Raw genomic sequence first — 17637 nt, forward strand, 5'->3', positions numbered from 1 at the left:
GCTTTATCTGTATTAAGGGTTCTGTGACTCTCCAGTCCCCAACATTTAAGCTTTATCTGTATTAAGGGTTCTGTGACTCTCCAGTCCCCAACATTGTTTCTTTCATGCCTGTATCTATTATACAAAATAAGTCTATAATTGGGGTCAGCCCTGTAGACCTGCAGTTATATATAGCATTAAAAGCACACAAACAAACAACATACAAAAAATAAATGTTGTTGTTGTTAAGTGCTGTCCACTGATTATAATTTATAGCAAACTAGAATATGGTTTCTGAGGCTTTAAATCTTTGTGGGAGCAGAAAGTCTCATCTATTTTGCTGAATTGTTTATCATATGGAGCAACCATGCTCCTACAACAAATAAATATCCTTCCAAAATTCAGGACTCCTGGTGTGGTGCTACAGGATAAGCGCCATAAGGTCGGTGGTTCGAACCTACCAGCCGCCATTCCTTGGAAATCCTATACAGGGTCGCTATGAGTCAGAACGGATTCCAAACAGAGCAGCAAGTTTGATACTCATGTATTCCCTACATGAATAGGAAGGTTTGATATCTCCTGTCCTTCCTCATATATACTTACACAAAAACATAATTACATTTACTGCCTAACTTACGATTTAAAATATTGGCATGACACTGTCAATTTGAGTACCTAAAAAAGCAATCAATGATCCTAGATTGTCTCTGCTATCTGTAAGTTTTTACAAGTAACAGTCTACCATCTGATAACTATATATTACAATATCATTTATATTGGACTTTATATTTAAAAATAAATTAAAACTAACTCTTAAATATAGATTTTTTTCTAAACAATTATGTTATTATCTTAATCTCTTATTAATTATGCATTACTATTACTGCATAATAAAGAGCTCTGGTAACACAGGGGTTATGAATTGGGCTGCTAACCTCAAGCTCAGCAGTTCAAAACTATCAACTGTTTCATGGGAGAAAGGTGAGGGGCTTTCTGCTCTGGTAAAGATTTACAGCCTCGAAAACCCTATGCAAGGCCATTAGGAGTCGAAAACGACTCCGTGGTACCATCACCACCACCATCACTACTGCACGATAAATCATAACAATTGCTGGCAAACAACAAAATATTCGAAATGACAGCATTGTATTATGGTATGACAAAGTCAAACCCCAGTTGCAGTCATAAGTAATGCATGATGTGCGCTCACTCAAATATATTAGTGGTACTGATGTTAAATGTGAAAATCAGAGAAATGTTTACACTGATAGGCTGTGTGAAAAGATTCTTCAATTAGATCAACTTATGAAAGAATATAATACAAGTATTATTAAAAACAGGGAAATAAATGTATACATTTTAATGTAATCAGAGAAAAATTGTGGAGAACAATGTTCTCTAAGCAAGTTTTAACTGGATTGTTTTATTTTTAGGTTCCTAATTTGCATCATTCAATTTGTTTCTGTGCATTCCACTTCCAAAATTCTTCCTCCTACTCATTATTACCATGTAACTAGCAATTTAGTCAGAACCCCTGTTCTTCAGTGAGAAAGCTATCTTTGAAAGAAAGAGAAAAATTCTATAACTTCTGAAACATTTGCATTTGTAATTATCATCAATTCTATAGAAATTTCATCAAAAATAAAAAAATATAAATCAAAATTATTTATTTGTCCAAAAATACCCCAATTTCAGTTAATACTCACCTAACTGTAAAGCTATTTCTATCTTAAAACTATGTCATCCACATCTCATGTGAATGCAAGAAAATAATTTATAAAACCTGGTAACATGAATTTTAATTTTCAGTTAATATTTGAAAGCAATGTCTCTCAAATGTTTAATTTTTCAATGTAAAAAAAAACACATTATGACTGAATGAGTAAATCCACACATAATTACTACATGTGATTGTTGTTACGTGCTATAGAGTCAGTTCTGACCCATAGCGACCCTCTATAGGGTTTCCAAGGAACAGCTGGTGAGCTTGAACTGCCGATGTTGCAGATCAAACCCACTTTTTCCTGCACATTAAACCACAGAGCTACACCAGTAATCCAAATACAGAACACTTCAATACAGAGAACCACTACATATTTTGATATAGATTATGTAACATCCAAAGTCTATTGCCACCGAATCGATTCTGACTCATAACGACCCCGTATGACCAAATAGAATGGGTTTCCAAGGCTGTTATCTCCAGAACTCAATGGCCACATCTTTCTCCTGAGGAAAGGTCACTGGGTTCAAATTGCCTACCTGTTGGTTAGTAGCCAAACTCTTAACCAAGGTGCCACACAAGGATTACTTTGTAAAATAGATGCTGGTGTTAAAGTTCCGTGGAGTCATTTATAGCTCAGTGACCCTGTAAAGGGTCTTTCCAAGGAGTGGCTGGTGGGTTTGATCTGAAAATCTTTCAGTTAGCACTCCACTTCTTATCCTACAGCACCACATTAAGAGTCCTTGTAAACTATATGAGTAATATTATTTTATATTAAATTATATAATCCAGTCTCCTTTTTTTCCACTGTGAAGAATACTGAATTACTAATTCACGGTTATTGATTATAGGTGCATATGTCAATATTCAGTATTAGAAAACCTATATCAAAAATTTCCCACCATAGCTTTTATATCAAATGAAAACATATCATTGCAATTACAAGGGACAGCTCACTAAAAAAAACTCATATATTTCTTTTTTCATAGCAATATGATTAATAATGTATTGTTGTCAGGAAAAACATCTCTCAAATGATATGGAAACACTGTGATAAAGAATCACTATTAGTAATTAGTGCCATAATTAGATATGTTTTCCAAAAATAAGATGACTCTGTAAAAATGAATACAGATTAGTGGAACGAGGCGTAATTATTCGGGCATATATGAAGCTCTAACAGCAGACAGGGTTGTGGTGTCACTGCAGAGATTAGATGATGTGGTCCACTGTTCAACTGAGACCACCAAATGTAGCATTCCTAAACTGGCTTCATATCTCACTTTTCACGATCACTGATTATTTTCCTTACAGTGTACATCTGCTCAGCTCAGATATAGTATTATGGATTCCTTCAGATAGCACACTACATTATCTGTAAATATAAGCAAGGGCATCACTTCTATTTCTGATTAAAAATAGTAGAAATTTAAATGCTAACAGTGTTTGCCAATGTCATCCATACTGCAGTAACTAAAATGATTATTTTGAGTATTACTCTTACCTGTCAAGTTCTTCAATCCAAGTTCGTGAAGCCCAAAGTTCCCATCTTTTCTGTAGTTTAAAAATATTGCCAAGGCATATCGATCCTCATAAAGTTTTGTCCCACGAATAATACGTAAGTTCTCCAGAGGCAGGTAACGGAACTGATTAAGAGCCACTAACACGTAGCCTGTGACTTCTCGAATAGACTGAAAAGAAAGAAACAGTTGTTTGTATATAAAATAGGAAAGATGATTTGTCAGTATGTGTACATAGCCATTTAGATAAGCACAAGTAATTTAACCCAATTTTCAGCTTAATTATATATTAATTTCAATATCATATTCTAAATAGTTTTCTTGTTAAAACAAGATCACAAAGGGTTAGAATCTCATATGAAGTATGAGTTCTATTTTGAAAAAATAAAACAAACACCCAAGATTCTGCTTGAAATAAAATAATGAATTCTTTCATAAGACATTTTCATACCTTAGATTTAAATATAATTAAATGAATAAAGATCCCATTTCTTTAGCAAACAAAATGAGTTAAAGGCATAACATCAGTCAGACTTGGATTTTATTTTTAAAGGCAAATTGATAAAAATATCACAAATTAAACAAAGCTATAGGATAAGCATTGGAACTCAAAGTCAGCTGTTGAACCTGACCAGTCACCCCTTGGAAACCCTATACATGGTCCAAACAGACTGATCAGCCCTTGACAACAACATACTAGTTTGTAGATGTGTGACACATTGGAAAACTCATACCCTGTTGCTACTGTTGTTGTTGTTAAGTGCTGTTGAGTCGGTTCCGACCCATAGCAACCCTGTATAGGGTTTCCAAAGAGTAGCTGGTGAGTTTGAATCACCAACCTAGCAGTTCAAGCACTTTGCAGTCCAGTGCATTAACCTACAGCGCCACACCAGGATTCCCCTATTGCTGTTATGTACTAGCAAATCAGTTCTGACGCAATAGCTGCCTTATGCACAACAGAATGAAACACTACCTGGTACTTCACCATTCTCACAATTGCTAAGTTTGAGCCATTGTTGCTGCCAGTGTCAAACCATCTTGTTGGGGGCCTTCCTCTTTTTCATGGACACTCCACCTTTCCAAGCATGATTTCCTTCTTCAGAGACTGGCCCCTCCTGATAACATGTCCAAAGTTTGAGAACCAAATACTCATCACCCTCACTTCTAAAATACCTTCTGACTGTACTTGTTTAGTTTGTTCTTCTAGCACTCCATGGTACTTTCAATATTCTTCATCAACATTGTAATTCAAATGCATGGATTCTTCTACAATATTCTTTATTTCTTGTCCAACTTTCACATGCATATATTGTTGTTGTTGTTAGATGCATCAAATCGGTACTGACTCACAGTGACCCTATACTCAACTGAATGAAACACTGCCTGGTCCTGCGCCCACCTCACAATCATTGCTACTACGCCTGAGTCCACTGTTGCTGCCACTGTTCCAATAGAGCTCATTGGAGTCTTATCCTTTTTCTCTTACCCTCCACTTTACCAAACATGATATCCTTCTCCAGGGACTGTTAATGAAATGATAACATATCCGAAATATGAGAGACTGAGTCTGACCATCCTGGCTTCCAAGGAATATTCTGGCTTTACTTCACCCAGCACAGATTGCTTTGTTCTTTTGGTACTCCATGGTACTTTTAATATTCTCATCCAACAACACCATAACTCAAATGCATCAATTCTTCTATGGTCTTCCTTATTCACTGTCCAACTTCCACATGCATATGAGGTTATTGAAAATACCACAGTTTGGATCAGGCTCACCTTAGTCCTCTTCAACACTTTAAAGAGGTCTTGTGAAGCAGATTTGCCTAACGCAATACATCATTTAATTTCTTGACTGATGCCTTATGGTTGGTCCACACAAAATGAAGTCTTAGACATTTTCATTCTTTTCTCCATTGATATGGTTGTTGTTTATTGGTCCAGTGGTGAGGACTTTTGTTTTCCTTACATTGAAGCACAACCTATACTGAAGGTTGTGGTCTTTGATCTTTATCAGTAAGTATTTTAAGTCATCTTCACTTCCAAGAAGCAAAGTTGTATCACCTGCATATTGCAGGTTGTTAATGAGTATTCCTCCAATTTTAATGCCACTCTTCATATAATCTAGTTTCTCATATTTTTTGCCCAGCATATTGAGTGATTAAGTATGGTGAAAGAATATAACCCTGGTACACACTATTCCTAATTTCAAACCATTTGTTGTTCCCTTGCATATGAGGTGCTTGAAAATACGACAACTTGGATCAGGCACACCTTAGACCTCAAACTGACATCTCTGCTCTTGAGTGCTTTAAATACCTCTTTTGCAGCAAATTTGCCTAATGCAATATGTTGTTTGATTTCGTGACTGTTGATTCCATGAACACTGATTGTGGATCCAAAAATTGAAACTTTGGGCAACTTCAATATTTTCTGTATTTGTCATAATTTTACTTATTGTTCCTGTTCTGAGGATTTTCAGTATTTTTACATTGAGGTGAAATCCATATTAAAAGCTATAGTCTTTGTAAGTATTTCAAGTCCTCTTCACTTTCAGCAAAAATTGTTGTGTGATCTTCATATCACATGTTTTTATTGACTCTTATGCTAATCCAACTTCTTTTATTATTTGCTCAGCAAACAGATTGGGTAACTACAGTAAAGGCATACAACTCTGATACACACCACTCCTGGTTTCAAACCATTCTGTATCCCCTTGTTCTTCTAGAACAACTGCCTCTTGGTCTTTGTACAGGTTCCTCATGAGCACAATTAAGGGTTTTGGAGGACACTTACACTGAGGAATATATAATCACTTATACAACCAATGGGCACGTTCTGCAAGCCTGCCTCCTGGTCACCAGCATCTGGCTGCCAACACACAGCCTTTCTCTTTCCATGACCCTAAAGTCCTCAGCTGCTCTCTCTGTATGTCCATGCCCTCATCTCTGTTTCCATCTCTGGTGTCGATGTTTCTCTGGCTAAGGTCCCACTTTACTCTAGTGCTCTTCTTCCTTGAGGTTCCTAGGGTGCTTTGTTCCTGGATTGTAAGATTAACTACTCCCCTCTTCTTATTACAGAACTTCTACCTTTACAGTTGTGATCATTGCAATTAGTCATGATATCAATTACTTACTATTGAATCATAAGAATGTTATCTCCATCTCCTTTCACCAGACCCATCTAGACAAGATGAAAACTATTAAGTGCATGTTATGATCTACACAGTCAATTGCTTTAAATACTCCAAAAAAAAAAAAGACAAGTAAATATCTTTCTGGTATTCTATGCTCTCAACTAAGATCCATCTGACAACACCAAAGCTATCTCTCATTTCACATCCTTCTCTGAATCCGATTTGAACTTCTGGCAGTTCTCTGTTGATGTGCTGCTACAACTGTGTTTGAATAACCTTCAGCAAAACTTTACTTGCATGTGATATTAAGGATACTGTTCAAAGATTTCCACATTATGTTGGGTCACCTTTCTTTGGAATGGTCACAAATAGTGATCTCTTCCAATCAGCTGGCCAGGGAGCCATCATCCAGTTTTTTTTTTTTTTTTTTAAAACATAGATAAGAGAATGTCTCCAGTGCTGTATTAGCTTGTTGAAATATTTCAATTTGTATTTCATCCATTCCTGGAGTCTTGCTTTTCCCCAAGCCTTCAGTGCTGCCTGAACTTTTTCTTTCAATACTATTGATTCTTCTCATATCGTACTTCTTGAAATGATTGATAATGACCAATTATTTTGGTAATTATTCTTTTTATCTTCTATTGATGTTTCCAGTGTCATTCAATATTTTGTCTAGAGAATCTTTCAAAAATGCAATCTGAGTTTGAATTTTTTTCTTCACTTCTTTCAGCTTGAGAAATGATGAAAGCATTCTTCCCTTTTGGTTTCTGAACGCAACATCTTTGCACATTTTATTATAGTATTTGACTCTGTTTTCTTGGGCTGTCCTTTGAAATTTTCTGTTCAGCTCTTTTACTTCAGCATTTCATCCAATTGCTTTAGCTTCTCTACACTCAAAAACACATTTCAGAGTTGCTTCTGACACCACTCAGTTTCATTTCTTTTTTTCTCTGTTTTCAATGACTTTTTGCTGTCTTTATGTTGATGATCTTTTTGTCATCCCATGACACATCTGGTCTTCAGTCGTTAGTGTCTGATGCATCAAATCTACTCCTTTTTTTTTAAGTTTTTATTGTGAATTGAGTTATAGTTTACAGGGAATATAAATTTCACATTCATCGTTTCATTACAATGAATCTCTTCTGTGCATCATAATTCAACAGTATTTGCTTCTATTTTCTCTGTTTTTTGTTTTGTTTTATTTTGTTTTGGCGGGGGATGTACACAAAAACACTGAGGAATATATAATCACTTACACAACCAATGGGCACATTCTGCAAGCCTGCCTCCTGGTCACCAGCATCTGGCTGCCAACACACAGCCTTTCTCTTTCCATGACCCTAAAGTCCTCAGCTGCTCTCTCTGTATGTCCATGCCCTCATCTCTGTTTCCATCTCTGGTGTCGATGTTTCTCTGGCTAAGGTCTCACTTTACTCTAGTGCTCTTCTTCCTTGAGGTTCCTAGGGTGCTCTGTTCCTGGATTGTAAGATTAACTACTCCCCTCTTCTTATTACAGAACTTCTACCTTTACAGTTGTGACCATTGCAATTAGTCATGATATCAATTACTTACTATTGAATCATAAGAATGTTATCTCCATCTCCTTTCACCAGACCCATCTAGACAAGATGAAAACTATTAAGTGGGGATTCTCCTTCTCACACACACTCTGAAACTAAACTCCCTCTTGAAAACTTGTAGGCCAGTCACTTGGTGTCATTATAACCCCTCCCATTTTAGGTAGCCAATATCTAAGTTGCCAATCTCTATCAATGCTGTATACAGAGGGGATAGGACTGATCTTGGATGTGAAGACTCCTACCCTCTCAGTTGGTATTTTGAGCTACTATAGTCGTAAGTATAGATCAAGTTCATCAAATTGTAGCAATTTACACTTGTTTCCTTTATTAAAAAAAAATAAAATTATCATCTTCCTTTAGTTGAGTTCTGATCAGCAAGCCATAGATGTTAGGTTGAATGGGTACTATCTACAAGGTTGGGCACTCTTGTGAGGCTCACCTCACTTCACATCAACTGTGCACTTCACTCTCAGCTCCAACCCTCTGTGGCTATGTCCTTGTCCATGGGCTCAGGAGTTCACAGTCTCATCACAGTTCAGACCACACAACCTCTCCTCTTGTCCCTCTCATCTCCAGGTCAATGGGAGTGTTTGGAACGTGGTTGAACTCGGCCCATATCTTCATTGCTGACTTTCCCCCTCTTCCACTCACTAGGAGACCAACATGGTCACCAATAAGCTTGCATGTCTACTCATGTGTTCCCTTTGAGTTTCAGTCTTGAAGGGTCAAATCTATTCATAAGATGGTCTCTTAAATTCAGGTGTGATATGTTCAAGGTCATATTTTGATTCTTGTGTACTTATTAAAATTTTCTTCAGCTTCTGCCTGAACTTTCATATGAACAATTGATGGTCTGTTCCACAGTTGGTCCCTGGTCTGCTTTAGGTTGATGGCATTGAGCCTTTTCACTCTCTCTTCAGATAGATGTAGGCAATTTAATTCCTGTGCATTCCAACTGGTGAGGTCCAGATGTATAGTAGCATTTTGTTGATGAAAAAAGGTATTTGCAATGAATAAGCCATTGGTCTTGCAAACTTTTATTATGCGATGTCCAGCATGGTTTCTATCACTAAAGCTATATTTTCTAGCTACTGATCCTTCCTCTTTACTTCAATATTTTGCATTCCAATCATCAGTAATTATCAGTGAATCTTGATTGCATGTGTGATCAATTTCAGACCCAAGAAGTTGACAGAATTCAATTTCATCATCACTGGCTTAAGTGGTTGGTGCATAAATTTGAGTAATACTAGTATTAACTGCCTTACTTGTAGACATATGGATATTATCCTATTACAGACAGCACTGTACTTCAGATAGATCTTGAAATCTTCTTTTTGATGATGAATACTACATTCCTCTTGAATTTGTTTTTCCCATTATAATAAACCATATACTTGTCAGATTCAAACTCAGTCCAACTCACCAGTGACTAGGATATCAATCTTTATGTGTTCATTTCATTTTGACAACTTCCAATTTTCCTAGAGTCATATTTCATGCATTCCATAATCCAACTATTAATGGATGCTTACAATTGTTTCTCCCCATTTCAAGTTGTGCCTCATAAGCAAATGAATGTCTCCAAAGTTTTACTCCATTCATGTCAATAAAGTCCACACTATTTTAAGGAGGCAACTCTTCCCCCTCTCTTATTTTGAGTGCTTTCCAATGTGAGGGGTTCATCTTCTGGCAATATAGCTGACGTAACTATTCATAAGATTTCCATGGACTAAAGATTCAGAAATGGTCCACACATCCTTTTTCCTAGTAAGTCTTCGTCTGGACTTTCTGTTGAAACCTGTCCACCAAGGGTAACCTCACTGGTATTTAAAATACCAGAGGCATAGATTCCAGTATTACAGCAACACACAAGTCACCACAGTATGAAAAATGACAGGAGAATGGTGGGAAACCGGCTTTATCAGTGTTTAATGTTCCATTTATCAAAGAACATATGCCCTATACTAGTCTGAAGGAGCTCTGGTAGCGTAGTGGTTACGAATCGGGCTGCGAACCTTAAGGTCAGCAGTTCGAAACTACCAGCCGCTCCACGGGAGAAAGATGAGGCTTTCTACTCCCATAAAGATTTACACCCTCGGAAACCCTGTACAGGGTCGCTATGGGTCGGAACCGACTTGACGGCACTTAACAACAACAACAACAAGTCTGATAAGCAGGCTAATAGAGTATTAAAGACTGATTATTGCTTCTAATTTTATTACAAACACATTTTTAATTTTTACTGTGTATTGTTTCTACTTAGTTGTCAGTAATATAATATTAGTTGTCTTTGCTCCAATTTCACCTTCTCATTTGGGTCCCAAGACTAGTTCACCTGTACTGTAATGTAATCTCTGCCTCAGCTCTATTTTCTATTTTTCATAGAGAAAGTCTCACGTTCTAACAAACTAAATGATTTACACATTTATTACTTCTTATTGATAGTCTTTCTCTCCCCTTCTCAGAATATAAGCTCCACAGGGTAAATTCTTTTATTTGTTCACTTGTGTGTTCCATGTGACCTGAACTGTTCTGGCACATAGTAAACAACCAACAAATATTTGTGGCATGTTGATACTCTTCTGGCGACATCCTTCACTCACTGGTAGACTGTATTTCCCTCTTCCAGGCAATGCTTTAGGGACACAAACTGAACACACCAAAATGACCACACCCAGATCACCTCAAAACCATTATCTCCTAGGAGGAAGCACATAACCCTGTCCTCTAGCTATGTATACCCAAGTTTCTTGTTCTCCTGCTTTAGGTCTACATATGCTAGGAAGGAGCTGCCTACTTTACTTATGCATATGTTAGGAGGGAGCTGACAGCCCCCTCCTCCCACTCTGAAACTCTCTGTTCTCTAGGAGGGGACACTTTGGGATTTTCTTACCTTTTCTGGGTTGGGTTCTGCATACCACCCTTAACTGCCTTTATGTTTCTGAAGCTTGTATACCCAGGATATAAAAAAACCCTTGCCCCTATCCCTTGCATGGAAAACTTCATGTCCAGCTGGCTGCCACTGAAAACAGCTGTTTTATTTTTCAGATTCTGTAAGTAAATTCCCTTGTGGACAAACCATCTCTTTTATTCTTTTTCTGTAATAAACTAATGTCTCTCAAAATGAGTTCTGGTCATTTTTCCAGTCCCTTGGCACCTATGTACTCAGAAGAATTTTCCGTTCTGAGTCTGAAACTCAACAATGCTTTAAACCCCTGTGATGCCAGAATTCCCTTCCCAAATAGTGTTCCACCCTCGTCCAGGGCTAATAAGACCCTATGAGATCATGTTCCCTGGAAAGCAGGCTGTCCAGACGATGTCACTAGTGCAGCTGTTTAAGGGAAGAGTAGATGGATTCTAGCTGTGAAGGTTAGAGTGTCCATTCCCTTATGTGCAAGGTTCTTCACAACACTGGACAGAACTGAATTGGGGGAGGGACTTCAGGCTGAGGCCCCTCTCTTTCCATACAAGTTTGATTTATAATAAACATTAAGACGGAGTATGTGGAACTATATTGATACAGATGCTTCCAGGCTCACAATTCTAAGAGTTGAGCATAAAAGCACTAAGCACCTAGAGAAGTAGAATCCTAATGGAGTAGAGAAGGAAATTAAAGTGACAAGTACGATATGAAATTTCAAGTGGTTGGAATTAGATAGGGAACTCGGCACCACGATGGGCATTCCTGAGATGCTGAGTACTCAGGAGTGAAGAGATGAACCAACAGGAGCAGTGGGAGGTCAAAAGGGGCATGCATTTTTTGTAGAACATAATTTGTTTGAAGCTGCTCTTGAATGAATACTAGAGACTTAGTATTTTACAGGATTCCTGGTGTGGTGCTGTAGGATAATGCACTGGACCACAAAATCTGTTTGAACCACAAGGTTGGAGGTTCAAACTCACCAGTTGCTCTTTGGAAACCCTATACTAGATTGCTATGATTCGGAACATACTCAACAGTACTTAACGGCACTCAACAACAACAGTTTTTTTTGTTGTTGTTGTTTTTTACTGGAATTCTGGTGTTGCACCGCAGGATAAGCAACCGACTGCTAACCTCAAAGTCATTATTTCAAATCCACCAGCCACTCCTCAGAAGCAATACACAGAGTCGCTATGAGTCAGAACTGACTCTACGGTACTTAAAAATAGCAACAGCATGTTACATGTCCTCTTTCACCTACTATTCTTAAGACCACACTGTTAACATTTTGCGTAATTAGAAGAAAAACCTAATAAACACTAACTGACATTATATGTTCTAAAGAGCAAGATATTTTCACTCATTATAAAAATGGATTTATTGTTTAAATTGTATGCGGTAATCATCAAGCAAGCACTGTTAGTTTGCTGATGTGGATAAGCACTGTACAAAAAACTTTTTGAATTACAAGGCAGGTGGTTCAAACTCACCAGCTGCGTGGTTCGTGGGAAACCCTATACAGGGTCATTATGAGTCAGAACCGAATTGACGTCACTTAATAACAACAACTCTTAGTTCACAGTATAAGTTGTCAAATCAATGCTGGAGAGGGAGGATGTATCATCAAGCTTTTACCTAGAGAATGTCATAATATGCATCGTTCTTCCTCACAGAGGAATCCCTCATTAGCTCCAACCCCACTTACGAAGTGACTCTTCTTATCAAAAATTGCAAAATCCATTGGTTTACCACAGGATGCAACATTAAGGATTAGAAGTTATAGCATGAAAATAGTAACTGGAATACTGTCTAATAAATGTTACAAACAAAATATTCCTATCTCTGATAATAACTAAGTTAGATGAACTGTCTTTAGACCATCTGAGTTGAAAACTAAAAACAACTTTATATAAGTACCATTGCTTTTCATCTCTTTGCTGTTTCATTTTGGGAGGGTTACATATTGTTTCTTTAACTTTTAATATATCCCAATGACAAAATCGGCCCCTTATGCTTTTTCTACAGACACTATATCCTGTTTGTATGGATCTTCACACTGAATAGTTACTCAATAATAGCTGTTCAGTGCAGTATAATTGAAAATAAGAAATCATGCTTAAGGTCTTTTTTGATATTGTTTTGCCATGGAAATAATTTGATTAACATGGAGCCCTAGTGTGGCACTGTGGGTTAATGCACTGGACTGCAAGGTCAGTTTGAACTGCAAAGGTGGGTGGTTCAAGCTCACCTGACGCTCCTCAGAAATGCTACAAAGGGTCGCTATGAGTCAGAACTGATTAAACGGTACTTAACAGCAACAACACTAGTAAAACACATTGTTTGAGCAATAGACTCATGATTTATGTGCTGGGACCATAGAATCCATTGCTGTGGAGTTGATTGTTGCTCAGAGTGACGCTATAAGAAAGAACAGACTACGCCATATAAGGCTGCCTAGGCTGTAATCTTTATGGAAGTAGACTGGCACAGCTCCCCTGGAGTGACTGGTGGGTTCCAATCATCAACCTTTGGCTTAGTAGCTGAGCACTTAACTGAGCTGAGCCCCAAGTCTCCTTAAGGACCACAACAGTAAAATTTTAAAAATCGTAATTGTTATGAGTTTGAAATAACTCAATTGCAATGGGTTTGAAAATTTTTCATACAGTGTTAATTTCCATATTAGCCAAACAGATAACGATTTTCAATGATAATTGAAGGATTTTTCTCTATTACCCTTAGAAACTTGGGAGATGTTTCAGGGTTTTAAGTATTACTGTGTAATGATGATGCAGAATTGTAAGAATCAGAGTTAACCTCAACTCCACTATGAGGGTTCTAACGTGGAAACTGAATAAGAAATGAAATAACTATGGTGGAAGCTCTGGTAGCGGAGCGGTTAGGAATCAGGCTGCTAAACTCAAGGTCAGCAGTTTGAAACTACCAGCTCTTCCTCTGGAGAAAGTTGAGGCTTTCTGCTCCCATAAAGATTTACAGTCTCAGAAACCCTGTACAGGGAGGGTCTCTATGAGTCAGAACTGACTCCATGGTACATAACAACATGGTGGAAGTAACATGTGATGCAAAAGTGCTTAAATTCTTGATTATTTTTATGTTGTTGTTGTTAAGCGTCACTGAATCTCTTCCAACTCATATTGACCCTGTATAGGGATTCTGAGGAATACCTGGTGGGTTGGAACTGCCAATCCTGCAGTTCAAAGTCCAGGGCTGATCCTATAGGATTTGAATATGGTATGTGAAAGGAGAGTCAAGGATGACCTCAAAATATTGACCTCAACAATACCAACCCCTGCTGGTTGTCCCATAAACAGAAAACATGATTCTGGTTCTAACTCGGTAGCAGTTTCATGTCAACAAAATCTGCCATTTTATCAAACAAAGAGTAAGTCCTATCTCAAGATGTATCTGTCTTCTTGTTACTTAAGCGTCTCCTCATTAAAGCTAACTAGTTTCCAATGTCAGCATATGCTTCTAAGCTGCTCCATTCAGGGAGTGAAATCAAAGAAAAAGTATTTATGCACTTACTGGTTCAAAATGTTCTAGCTCAGGGACAATTTGTTCTTCTTATGACATTTGACAATGCAAATCAAAAGAAATGAAAGCATAAAAGAAATCTGACCACATTCCCACACAATATTAGAATCAATACAGAAATAAACCCATGCTTATTTGTTTTCTAGGAGTCCTAGTGTGGTGCTCTGGGTTAATGCACCAGACTGCAAAGACATTTGAACTACAAGGTCAGTGATTCAAGCTCACCAGTAGTTTCTTAGAAACTCTATACAAAGTCGCCACAGGTTGGAACCGACTCGACAGCACTTAACAACAACAACATTTGTTTTCTAAAGGAGAAACAAGAACAAAATAAAACAAAAATCCATATACATATACCAATTTCTTCCATGTGATATTTGACAGAAAATACAAATATTATAGTTATAGACTATCTATATAGACCCTAAACATGGACCTCACCAGATGGAATACCCAGAAATCAAATTGACTATATTTGTGGAAAGAGATGGTGGAAAAGCTCCATCAGCCAAAACAAGACAATAGGCAGATTGTGGAACACACAATCAATAGCTCAAATGCAAATTCAGACAGAAGCTGAAAAAAATGAAAACAAGTCCCTGAGAGCCAAAATATGACCTTGAAGACATCCCACCTGAATTTATAGATCATCTGAAGCACAGATTTGATACATTACACACTAAAGACCAAAGACCAGAAGAGTTGAGGGATGACATCAAGAACATCATACAGGGAGAAAGCAAAAAGTCATCAAGACAAGAAAAAAGGAAAAAATAAAAATGAATGTCAGAAGAGACACTGAAACTTGCTCTCCAGCATAGAGATGCTAAAGCACATGGAAGAAATGAGGAGGTACAAGAGCTGAAGAGAAAATTTCAAAGGTCAGCTCAAGAAGAAAAAATAAAATATTACAACAAAATGTGCAAAGATCTGGAGTCAGAAAACCAAAAGGGAATAACATATTCAACATTTATCAAGCTGAGGGAACCAAAGAAAAAATTCAAGTCTTGACTTCTGATATCGAAGGATTCTCTTTGAAAATTATTGATTGGTGCAGAAAGCATCAAAAGAAGATGGAAGGAATACACAGTCACTGTATGAAAAGAAGTGGTCGACATTCAACCATTTCAAGAAGTAGCATATGATCAAGAGCCAATGATACTGAAGGAGGAAGTTCAAGGTGCACTGAAGGAACTGATGGAATAAAAATTGAAATCCTTCAACAAAGTGAGGCGGCACTGGAAGCACTCACTCATCTCTGCCAAGAAATTTGGAAGACAACTATCTGGCCAACTGATTGGAAGAGATCCGTATTTGTGCCCATTCCAAAAAGAAGTGACCCAATGGAATGCGGAAATCATTAGACAATATCTTTGATATTCCATGTGAGTAAAGTTTTACTAAAGGTAATACAGAAATGGCTGCAAACATACATTGACAGAGAACTTTCTGAGGTTCAAGCCAGATTTAGAAGAGGATGTGGAACAAGGAATATCAGTGCTGGTGTCAGATAGATCTTGACTGAAAGCAGAGAATACCAGAAAGATGTCTACCTGTGCTTTATTGACTACACAAAGGTTTTCGATTGTGTGGATCATGACATGGTATGGACAGCATTGTGAAGTATGAGTATTCTGGAATCCTTAATTGTATATGTTACGTTACGTGCCGTCGAGTCGGTTCCGACCCATAGCGACCCTGTACAGGGTTTCCGAGGGTGTAAATCTTTACGGGAATAGAAAGCCTCATCTTTCTCCTGCAGAGTGGCTGGTAGTTTCGAACCGCTGACCTTAAGGTTCACAGCCCGATTCGTAACCACTACTACCAGAGCTCCTTTAATTGTACATAAGGAAACTGTAAATAGACCAAGAGGCAGTTCATCAAACAGAACATGGGAACACTGAATGGTTTAAAATTATGAAAGGTGTGTGACCGGGTTGCATTCTTTCACCATACTTATTCAACCTGTATGCTGAGCAAATAATCCAAGAAGCTGGGTTATACGAAGAAAAACATGGCATAAGGATTGGAGGAAAACTTATTAAACACCTGCGATATGCATATGATACAACCTTGCTTACTGAATGTGAATAGGACTTAAAATACTTACTGATGAAGATCAAAGAGCACAGGCTTCAGTATGAATTGCATATCAATGTAACGAAAATAAATATCCTCACCACTGGACCAATGAACAACATTCTTATCAGTGGAGAAAAGACAAGTTGTCAAACACTTCATTTTCCTTGGATCAAGTATCAACACTCATGGAAGCAGCAGCCAAGAAATCAAATGACGTATTGCATTAGGCAAATCTGCTGCACAAGATCTTTTAATGATGTTGAAGAGAAAAGGTGTCAGCTTGAGGACTAAGGTGCGCTTGACCCAAGTCATAGTATTTTCAGTGACCTCATACACATGCGAAAGCTGGACAGTAAATAAGGAAACTCATAGAAGAATTGATGCATTTGAGTTATGGTGTTGGAGTTCAATATTGAAAGTACCATGGGCTGCCATAAGAACAGATAGATCTGTGTTGAATGAAGTGCAGCCTGAGTGCTCCTTAGAAGACAGGATGGCCAGACTTCCTTTCTCATACTTCGGACATGTTGTCAGGAGGAACAGTCACTGGAGAAGATCTCATGTTGGTAAAGTAAAGGGCCAGAGAAAAAGAGGAAGACCCCCCCCCCCCCAGCAAGATGGAGAGGCAAAGTGGCAGGATCAATGGGCACAAGTGTGGCACCAATTGTGAGGTTGGCCCAGGACCCAGCAGTGTTTCCTTCTATTGTGCATAGGGTCGCTATGAGTCAGTACCAGCTTGATGGCACCTAACAGCAACAAGAAGGCTATCTGGGATTGTCCATAGATGTTTTTCAACTAAAGATATGAAGCCATTAAAAATTCTCCAAATTATTCTTTGGCTTCCTGATCACTCAGAAAAGTAAATCTTTATTATTTGATATTTCTATTTTATTTCACAACTCTCCTAACAAACTTTTTTTTTTTACACAATTTTTTTTTCTTTTAAAACAGTATTATATTCTCAGAAGATCTGAAACATTAATACAAATAAAAATAAAATGCATACAAATAAAGTCTTGAGCAATGTAGTTTTAAAAAATGCTATTACACCAGTCAAACAAATCCTTAATCACTTTTTTTTATTATTATTAAATGTTTTTATTTTGGATTGAGTGAAAGTTTACAGAGCACATCATTAG

At 37.6% G+C, this 17637-nt stretch overlaps 1 protein-coding gene across 4 annotated transcripts in view; it reads right to left on the reverse strand.

The window, feature by feature from the left end:
* ERBB4 (v-erb-b2 avian erythroblastic leukemia viral oncogene homolog 4) overlaps positions 1–17637 on the reverse strand; it is a 1604115-nt gene that overhangs the window by 806996 nt on the left and 779482 nt on the right. For all 4 annotated transcript variants that reach the window (XM_006872745.1, XM_006872748.1, XM_006872746.1 and 1 more), the window contains exon 3: positions 3207–3393. In XM_006872745.1, coding sequence (XP_006872807.1) covers positions 3207–3393 — 187 coding nt within the window. The remainder of the gene's footprint in view (positions 1–3206; positions 3394–17637) is intronic.

Source organism: Chrysochloris asiatica, unplaced genomic scaffold (assembly GCF_000296735.1).
Source record: "Chrysochloris asiatica unplaced genomic scaffold, ChrAsi1.0 scaffold00212, whole genome shotgun sequence".
In the NCBI taxonomy this organism is placed as follows: domain Eukaryota; kingdom Metazoa; phylum Chordata; class Mammalia; order Afrosoricida; family Chrysochloridae; genus Chrysochloris; species Chrysochloris asiatica.